The sequence below is a fragment of the Ursus arctos genome, unplaced genomic scaffold (genome assembly GCF_023065955.2).
Source record: "Ursus arctos isolate Adak ecotype North America unplaced genomic scaffold, UrsArc2.0 scaffold_26, whole genome shotgun sequence".
NCBI classification, from domain to species: domain Eukaryota; kingdom Metazoa; phylum Chordata; class Mammalia; order Carnivora; family Ursidae; genus Ursus; species Ursus arctos.
In genome coordinates this window covers 39431411-39440829 of record NW_026622941.1, presented here as the reverse complement: position 1 = coordinate 39440829, position 9419 = coordinate 39431411, and the positions used below count along the sequence as shown (strand labels likewise).

The following is a 9419-nucleotide window of genomic DNA, read 5'->3' as shown; positions in this document are numbered from 1 at the left end:
GAGGCAGAGGGAGAGGGAGCAGCAGACTCTCCGCTGAGCGGGGAGCCCAACATGGGGCTCAATCCCAGGACCTGGAGATCATGACCTGAGCCAAAAGCAGATGCTTAACCATCTGAGTCACCCAGGCGTCCCTAAACATCCTTTACATCAGGGGAAATATCCCTGGGTGGGACAGCAATGAAGGGAAAGCTCAGATGGGACAAGACCCAGGGCATCATGCTCCAGAGGCACTGAGCTCGACAAGGAGAAGAGACCTAAACTCTGCGTGCTCTCGTTTTTGCCCAAGACCAGCTTTACTCCAATCCCTGATATCCAGGAGGCCTTATTTAGACTGTCTTGGTTCCTGAATAATCAGTGGGCTATTCAAGCTGTGTCTATCCCACGGTTCTGCCTAGTGGAGAGGCTCCTTAATATGCAAGGGCTCTGAGAGGCAGGGCTGGTAGGCAGTTACGTAGCTCCTCTCAACCTTGGGTTGCCCTCCAGCCTGCTAATCCCAAAGTCCCAGGCCCAGGCTTCCAGTCCGGACTTTAACCAGATGACACACAGAGCGTGTCGGCATTAGTAGGTATCAACCTGGAATTGGACCTGTGCCTGATTCATCCAGGAAGCTGACCCCGGGCGGCAGAACAAACACCCTTAAGCAGCTCCTGCCAGGGTGAGAAGTGATCTGGCCCAAGAGGGACTTTGTTTGCTTTGTTCTCTTCTCCCTCATCCCCAGTTGCCAGACACCCTCATTCCTTTCCCTCTGCCCATCTTGTGTCAGGAACTACGTGGGTTTTTTCCAGATTATGCAAGAAGACTTATCTATCTATCTATCTATCTATCTATCTATCTATCTATCTATCTATCATCTATTTATCTATTTAGGTGAAGGCGATTCCAGACTTGGGTATTGAAAGGGGTACAGCGGGAACTGATAAAGGGGTACAGCAGGAGTCTCTGGGAGAGGAAGCCAGAAGTGGTTTGGATGGGGATTAGATGGAACAGAGGTCAGAGATCTGTGGGGCCACCCTCCCACCCCCCAGCCCGGCAGCCACCTGTCTATAGTTGAGGCAGATCCTGCTTTTCTCTTGGGACAACGCCAGCTTGACCTCATTTTCTGCCTTCATGGCCAGTTTGCTTTTGACACTAATTGATGGACACTCGAGACCATTAATTGTGCTTCACGTCCCCTCCCCCCTTCCTAATACAAATGCAAACAGCGTGGGAATCCCCTTGCAGAGGAAGCAAAGATGCAGCTTTAAGAGAAAGGGAAGGGAGGAAGAGGGCACTGACTCAGATTCTCCTACCATTGGCTGCCGGAGGGGATCCCACCTCAGGGATTGGCCTTGACAGAGTCCGCCTCCTCTTGTGATTGGCTCAGCCGGGGAGATATAAGGCGACCGTGCCGGCCTCCTGCTCATTTGGAGCGAGGCGAGGAATCCGACCGAGTTTTTGTGCCGAGGCGCACCTGGCGCAACCCTCTCCTCTCAGAACCTGAGTCCAAGTCCCGCGGAGGCTAAAGCCATGAAGGAGAGACGGGCCCCCCAGCCAGTCGTGGCCAGATGTAAGCTCGTTCTGGTGGGGGATGTGCAGTGCGGGAAGACGGCGATGTTACAGGTGTTAGCGAAGGACTGCTATCCCGAGGTGAGCGGCGCGCCCACCGGCCGGCGTTCCTCCTGGCCTGCTTGGCTTCCCCGGGGCTAGATTGCCACCTGCCCGGGGGAGCTCTCTGCCCCCAGCTTACCGCCGCCGCCCTGCCCCATCCTCACCGCCCGGCTGGAGGGCCGCCCTGCCGTAGCTTCCCCTGAGACCTGTTCCACTTCTGCCGTCCCGCTGGCTCCTCCTCACCTCTTCACCCACAGGCCCCGATCAGATGCCCTCCCACCTCCCTTCATCGGAGTCGGCTCTCGGGAGAGGGGCCTGGAGGCATTGGAGAGTCTGGGGTTTCTTTCTGACGTAATACCTGCCCGTCTCCTCATCCCCTCCTCAAAGGATCCGCGGGCATGTCTCCAGGCGGGCTTCTGCTGCCCTGCTGATCCGGGGGGCTTGGGGGAGAGAAAGAGAGCTAAGCATTTGCTTGTGCCTCTGAAATTGGGAGACGTGCACATCTGGAGAAGAGAGAAATCTGTGGGTTTGCCTCCCTGACCATCTAGGATGGGGCGGGAGGGGAGGGGGCTTGTCCCCGGCTGGAAGTCATTCAGATTCCTTTTTTCCATGGAGCAAAGTGCCTGTGCCTCTACACTCCCCTCCTTCCTGTGCCCTGTGGTCCCTCCTGCCCCAAGTATCCTCCTCCCCTCCGCTCCCCTGCCCCCTATCTCCTGCCACTTTAGTGTCTCGCTAGGGTGAGTGGCTTCTTGTGTGGCCAGCACTAACCAGAGGGTTATGAGAGTAGGGGCGCCAAGGGTGTGACGAACTCCTCTGTTTCCACAGACGTATGTGCCCACCGTGTTTGAGAATTACACGGCCTGCTTGGAGACAGAGGGACAAAGGGTGGAGCTCAGTCTCTGGGACACCTCAGGTAAGACTGCTGGCCCCAGATGCCCCCTTCCCACCCCCACTGGTCTGCTGCAGCTGCTGTCTTTAAGAGATTGTTTCCCTCTTTGACGGGGAGGAGTGTGTACGATGCTGCCCAGGAGACTGGCAGAAGGGCACCTGAAGATTCCCTTGGTTGGCGGGTCCAGGGGTGCAGAGTGCATGAGCCCCAGAAGCCACTTCCCTGGGTCTAGCTCCCTCTTTCAGAGGGCTGGGATGGTGAGGTGAATGGACCCATGACTATAACTGGGGGGCAGTCAGGCAGGGCTTCTCCATTGCCCCTCCCTGCCCTCCGTATCCCCCCACCCCCACCTTTACTGCCCCAGAGCCAAGCCAAGTAAGAGGCAGGAGTCAGTGCTGCTGGAGGCAGTGGTGGTGAGGCCAGGAGACGAGCCCGCTTTGGGGAAATATTGCTCCTGACTCAGTTTTCTCTCCTGCATTCCATCTTGGGCCACTGCTGTCCGCCTGCCGCCTGCCGCAGCTCTGTTCCCCTTGTCATACCGCTGCGGCTCAGGGATGGAGCGATGCATCATCGATGTTTTGGAGGGTGGGGGAGATGGCTTTAATGTGGGGCACAGTCTCGTTGTATATAGTTGCAGGGAGGGGGGTGGCTGTGACAGTCACCCCCCCACCCCCACCGCACCGTAAGGGGCTGAGGTAGAAGATGCCCGGTCTTTCTGGAATGTAGAAAGCAATATTTTTCCTCTCAACCCTAAACCCTCAGTGCTAGGCAGTTCTTTTGCTTTGATTCTGATCCGTTCCCCTTATCTCTTTTACTCCACTTCTTTTTTAATAGCCTGGACTCAGAGTCATAATTAAGGTCTAAAAGCTAGGAATAACAGAAAGAAAATAAAATCCACCCTCCAAAAATGCACATTCGGGCTGAGTTTAAGGAGGAACTGTGTAAATCACTACGGGTTTCCTGTTACATATAATAAATATGCCACCCTACTCCTCAAAGAGCTGTTGTTCCCGGGATCTAATTTTTGGGGTTTGAAAAGATTGGGAGTAGGGGATGGATAAACAGAAAATGAGACTCCCCCTCGCTTCCCTCCTTCCCCAAACAAAAACAAAACCAAAATTCCTCCACCTGGTATGCCTTCCTCCGTCGCAGTTCCAGGGGTTGGGAGGCAGGGTTCTGGTTATCCTGGACTGTGCTATGCTGGCTGGATCTGACTGGAATGCAGCTTGGCTGCATGATGTATGGGATTTCGGCTGCCCTACCCTGCCCACCCCTCAGTCTTCCCAGAATCTTACCGCAGCTCACCTCTTTACTACCACTGCCCCAAAGTGCCCCCGGCCCACCCCCATGTCAGAATGCAGCCCTTGAATCCCAGTCCAGAGAATGGAAAGTCAGCAAAGTGGTGTCTGTTCCCCGTGTCGCATCCCCACCCCCCAGTTTCAGAAAGGATGCAGGCTGTCAGCCATCCTCCAACTCCCGCTTGCAAATGAGGTGCCCACAAGGGAGGAAGAAGTGGTAGTGGTGTGTGGGATGGGGCTTCCCAACATCGTGGCCAGGGTCGAACCTGTTCCCATTATTCACTTGCTGGTCTTAGGGGAGGGGGACTGCCTGGAGCCAGAATGGAGGCCTCGTCCCCTCCCCTCCCCCTTCCCCAGTGCTGCAGTGCTCCCTTTGCTCAGTGCTGCCAAGCGAAGACCCCACCTCAGACAGGGGATGGGGGCGGATGGCTGAAGGGGCAGACAGTTACTGAGACTCCTCTTTACGCTTTTTTTTTTTTTTTTTACGACCAACCCCCCACCCCAGCTTGGATTCCCCCCAGTTTCCATGGCGATTGCAATGCAGGGAGAGGGGCTGCTTGCTATTCTGAGCACGGATTGTCTGGGTTCCAAATCTGCTACTGTTCCTTCCCCGGGATGGAGGGGGGGCAGGCCGAGCCCCTCGCCTTCTCCCATACTGGACCACCTGGGTCTGCATCGCCTGCTGCCCTCCCTTCCTTGAGCCTCCGAATCCCTAGCTCTGGGTGCTGCTCTCTTTGAAACTGCCTCCCTGAGATCTTGGGGGCTAGGGGCTGCAGCTTTTTGCAGGCAGAAAGAGTAAGGCACTGAATCCGTGATGTTCCTGCTCCCCTGCCAGCCTCCTAGAGTTCTGACCCCATGGCAAAGAAGCAGGGCAGCCGGTTACGTAACAGGCAGGTTTGCTTCTTTGTTGGAGAGACCCTGGAGCAGAAGCGGGGAGTAGAGATTGGGCAGCAGGCCGACTCTAGAAAAGACACCTGATATAAGCCCTGGTCTCTCTGCAGGGGTGAGGGCATCCTCCTCTGGGACTCAGAAAACTGGCAGACCTGAAATTTAGCGCACTGTGGGAGACCCAGACAGGGCCAAATTACAGTCTACCCCCTTTTTATTTCCCCTTTTCCCTTTTTCAGGACTAAGGAAGATGATATTTTTGTACTGCTTTCTGGCAGGTGGTCAGGTCCCAAGCTTCTAGGCTCTAGCATGTTCCCCTGGGAGGTGGGTGGGGCCAATGAACCTAAGGGCCAAGAATGGTATTCCCAGGGCTTGCTGGGCTTAGGCTCGCTGGGCTCAGGCCCGCAGGGCATGGCAAATCCCCGGCTCACCATCCGCTCTTTCTCCCGCATACCAGGATCTCCCTACTATGACAACGTCCGTCCGCTCTGCTACAGCGACTCGGATGCAGTGTTACTATGCTTTGATATCAGCCGACCCGAGACGGTGGATAGTGCACTCAGGAAGGTGAGTCTGGGTAACTGGGCAATCTCTGGCTCAGCTGGAGAGCAAGAAGGAATCTCGGGGACCTTGTTGTCCAAACCCCTCTTCTGTAGCACGAAGAAACTGAGGCCAGGGAAGGAAGAGATTTGCCTGAGACCATACCATTAGCTACAGCTCTAGGACTAGAACCCAGATTCCCTCCCCCTCTGCCTCCTGCCCTTGCCACAGCCTATGCTGCTCTGCCAGAGGCCGAGCGAGGGAGGGTGGTACTGAAGACGCAGGAGGCGAAGGATCGAGAGTCAGAACTTTTCAGTGGTAGAGTTGGAGGGTTGGAGATGGGGTCTTTTGGAGGCAGCTTCTGTAGCCCTGGATCCCAGGCCCACCAGGACTGGGCAAGCCAGGCAGGCCTGAGCAGAACTGCTGGTAGGAAACGCCTGGTCTAGGGGCAAAGTCTGCCCATACTGAGTAGTCAGGATACCTTGTGGAAGTAGTTTCCCAGAAGACTTTGGGATTCTCTCCTTTCCTTGGGAAGAGACTGGTTGGCTGCCTCCCTTTTCCTCCTGGCGTTCTGGACCCGTGAAGCCCTTTCACTGGGTTGAGGGGGCAGATCCATGCCCCACATGCTTGGCAGAGAATGGGAGGAGATTTTGCCCCTGTGCTTCCTTTGGTGAACTGGGCCATTGAATGAGGGGACAGGCTCTCGGGTCAGCACTCCCGTGGCCCCAAAGTCCTCACCGGTGGGAAGATGATGTAATGAGTGCATTGGTGATGCTGTGTGACTCAGGGAGGGCTGGGCTGGTGATAAGCCGGATGGCGTATGTGATGTTGCCAGCTGGGCTTCTCCAGGTATCTGCCAGCCACTGACTCTTCTTCCTTCTTCCTCCCCCCTCCCCTTTTACATGGCTCTTCAGTGGAGGACAGAAATCCTAGATTATTGTCCTAGCACCCGTGTTTTGCTTATTGGCTGCAAGACAGACCTGCGAACAGACCTAAGCACACTGATGGAGCTGTCCCACCAGAAACAGGCACCTATCTCCTATGAACAGGTGTGTGTGTGTGTGTGTGTGTGTGTGTCTGTGTGTGTCTGTGCGCGCGCGCGCATGGGCACACGCATGTGTTACAGGTGGGCACACGCATGTGTTACAGGTGGGGTGGGCACACACATGTGTTACAGGCTGCAGGCAAAGGACTGGAGATGTGGCCCTTGCTCAAACTCTCACTTCGGCAAGGGGAGAACTGGCGTGCTGGGGGGCCATCTCTAATCAGCAAACCAGCCGTCTTGCTAGAGGCGGTAGGCAGCTGTCCGCCCCGTTCATGCTGTAGATTCCTGGGTGTGCCAGTATTTCTCTGTTTTTTGTCGACCACCTGCATTAGAATCACTAGACGTGCTTGTTAGAATTCTTGACTCCATACCTGTCGAGTCACTCTGGGAGAAAGATACAGAAATTGGGTTTTTAATGAAATTCTTGGGTAATTTCCTTTCACATGTGGGAGCGTAAGGATCATTTCTTTTAAACCGGTGGTTCATGTTAGAATCGTCTGGGGAGCTCTTAAAAATATTAATGCCTAGGCGCTACCCACAGAAATTCTGATTTACTCAGTCTGGCATCAGTATTGTTTTAAAAGCGTTACAGGCGATACTAAGGTGCACTTAGGCTTGCCCTTCAGAAAATCATCAGTGGAGGGTGGTGGTGGGAGACTGGCACTTGGGTCCCATCGGGACCACTAAGCATAGAAGGCAGTGTCTCCGAGCCATGTGGGACAACTGCCCTGATGACAAGACCTCGCCCCCCCACAGGGCTGTGCCATAGCCAAGCAGCTGGGTGCGGAAATCTACCTGGAAGGCTCTGCTTTCACCTCAGAAAAGAGTATCCACAGCATCTTCCGGACCGCGTCCATGGTGTGTCTGAACAAGCCCAGCCCGGTGCCCCCAAAGAGCCCTGTCCGAAGCCTCTCCAAGCGACTGCTTCACCTCCCCAGTCGTTCCGAACTCATCTCTTCTACCTTCAAGAAGGAAAAGGCCAAAAGCTGTTCCATTATGTGAAGTGGGGGTTGGAGAAGGGAGGCAACCTCCCACTTCCTCCCTTGGGTTGCAGAGGCACGGGGAGAGGGAGGATGGGACAATTTAGGACACTGGACATGCGTTTTTCAGACGGCCACGGTGAGGGCTTGGAAGGAGACAGGAATGGGACGAGGAGAGAGCCAGGCCCGGCTTGAGGACCTGACACTGAGAAAGAACCATCACACCCCAAGCCAGGCACTAGGTTGTGGTGGGGGCGGCTGCCCCAGTGTCCCCCCGCCCCTGCTCCAGAGAAAGGAAAGGTGTGGGGGTGTGGGGGGCATGCTGGCCTCACGGGCTTGGGGGCCGACAGGAGCCTCAGCTTCAGCATCATGCCTCTTCCACACAGCGCTTCCATGTGGGCCACAGTGGGCCAGGGGATGGGAGGGGTCCCCGAGCCCTTCCCTTCCCCTCTGAGGAAGCCGCACAGGAGTGGAGTGGGGAAGCCAAGAGGCGGCTCCCTTGGGAGCTGAGCCCAGGTGCTTCATAACTGAAATCAGAAGGGCAGGAGCTGGTCCGAGCCAATGAGAAGGAAACCTCATCTTTGCATAGCCCATGCCTCATGGAGAGGTGACATCATACATTCATATGCTTCTCACCTAAGTCCGCAGGGTCCAAGGGAGAAGCCCCAGACCCCCTTCTCTCGCAGTGTGGGGGTGGTGGTGCTGCCGGGGGCAGGGCTGGGTGGGCGTCACCAGACTTTTTCTGCCCTAGGGCAGTACAGCTGGCATTTGTTTTATAGACTCTTGTCTTTGGAATCGGGGGGAGGGGGGAGTGTTTCAATCTGTTCTATGTTCTGTGTTTAAAGAAGAAAAACCTATTTATTAATGAAAAATATAACACATATAAAGAAGTGGGCTCCGTTTTCTTAGTTTCTTTCTCCGTTCTCCTTGTTTGTCCTTGGCTGATGCGGAAGAAGCTATCCTGGGGCCCTTTCTGTGGGTTGCAGAGTGGCTGCCTCCACTGTTCTCTGGCATCTCCAACAGGATCTGCCTTTCCCCCTACCTGCTACCTCACCCAAACCCTGCCCGAGTCCGATAAGCCAGTGAAGAGCTCCTTAGCTCCAGCCCAGGGTTTCTCAGCCTTGGAACTAATGACATTTTAGACTAGGGAATGCCTTGGTGCTGGGGCCTGTCTTGTGTATTAGAGGATGTTTACCAGCATCCCTGGCCTCCACCTGCTAGATTCAGTAGCACCCGCCTTCTCTCCACTGCCCGCCCCCCCCCCCCCCCCCCCAGTTCTCACAGTCAAAATGTCTCCAGATATTGCTAAGTGTCCTCTGGGACAAAATCACTCCTGGTTGAGAACCTCTGCCCCAGAGAGTCCAGAGGAGAGAGACAAGGTTGGGTGAAACCATCGGTAGAGGATCCAAGCCACTGAGAAGCCAGCCCCTGCAGAACGTGGGGCAGACTGAAGTCACGGTGGGGGGTGGATCCTGGGGTTCTCGTTTCCTCTGAGGTCGAGGCGCAAGTAATGTCCTCCGCTTTCTTGACCTCCCAGTTCCACTGCCCGTTGACGGCAGCTCAGGGGCTTTAACATCCCTTCCTTTCAGTCACTTGGAGCTCTTTTCTCCGAGTTTCATAGTGTGCTGGAAATAAAAAGTTACTATGTATTGAGTATGTACTATGTGCTCCGCGCTGTGCTGAGAGCTTTACCTACATTATCCCATTTAACTTTATAAATGATAATAGCTGACCTTTGTTAAATGTTTACTATGGGTCAGGAGCATTTATGAGTTCTTTCTATGTTACTTATTCCTGTGATAACCCTATAGGGTACTATCTGCCTCCTTTTACAGACAAGGAAACTGAGGTTCAGAGAAGTTAGTTAATGTGCCCAAGGTCACACAGAAAGTGATAGAACCTGGATACAAATCCGGCAGCTGCACTCCAGAAAATGTAGTTTTCTTTCCCCTTCCTCCCTCCTCCCTTCCCCCTTCCTTCCTTCCCTCCTCCCTTCCCTCCTCCCTTCCTCCCTCCCTTCCACTGCTATCCTATTCTGTGAGGCAAGAAATATTCCTATTTCATAAATGAGGAAATAGAAAAGTCAGAGATGGTATATAACTTGCCTAAGATCGTCCTGCTAGTAAGTAATGGAGTCAGGATTTCAACCGGGTCTCGATGTTTTTGTTTTGTTTTGCTTTTTAAAGATTTTA

At 54.5% G+C, this 9419-nt stretch overlaps 1 protein-coding gene across 1 annotated transcript; it reads left to right on the top strand.

Moving 5' to 3' along the window:
* Positions 1-1406: 1406 nt before the first annotated feature.
* On the top strand, positions 1407-8117 carry RND1 (Rho family GTPase 1). Its single transcript, XM_026501981.3, has 5 exons — positions 1407-1626; positions 2413-2500; positions 5120-5229; positions 6117-6251; positions 7004-8117. The coding sequence occupies exons 1-5, from the start codon at positions 1507-1509 to the stop codon at positions 7247-7249; spliced, it is 699 nt and encodes a 232-aa protein (XP_026357766.1). The 5' UTR covers positions 1407-1506; the 3' UTR covers positions 7250-8117.
* Positions 8118-9419: the final 1302 nt, after the last annotated feature.

Bases quoted from the DNA above. Each gene is read 5' to 3' on its own strand.
- RND1 (XM_026501981.3), top strand. From the start codon at position 1,507: ATGAAGGAGAGACGGGCCCCCCAGCCAGTCGTGGCCAGATGTAAGCTC. The intron at 2,501-5,119 runs GTAAGACTGCTG...CCCGCATACCAG, and splicing joins CAGTCTCTGGGACACCTCAG to GATCTCCCTACTATGACAAC. The intron at 5,230-6,116 runs GTGAGTCTGGGT...ATGGCTCTTCAG, and splicing joins TGGATAGTGCACTCAGGAAG to TGGAGGACAGAAATCCTAGA.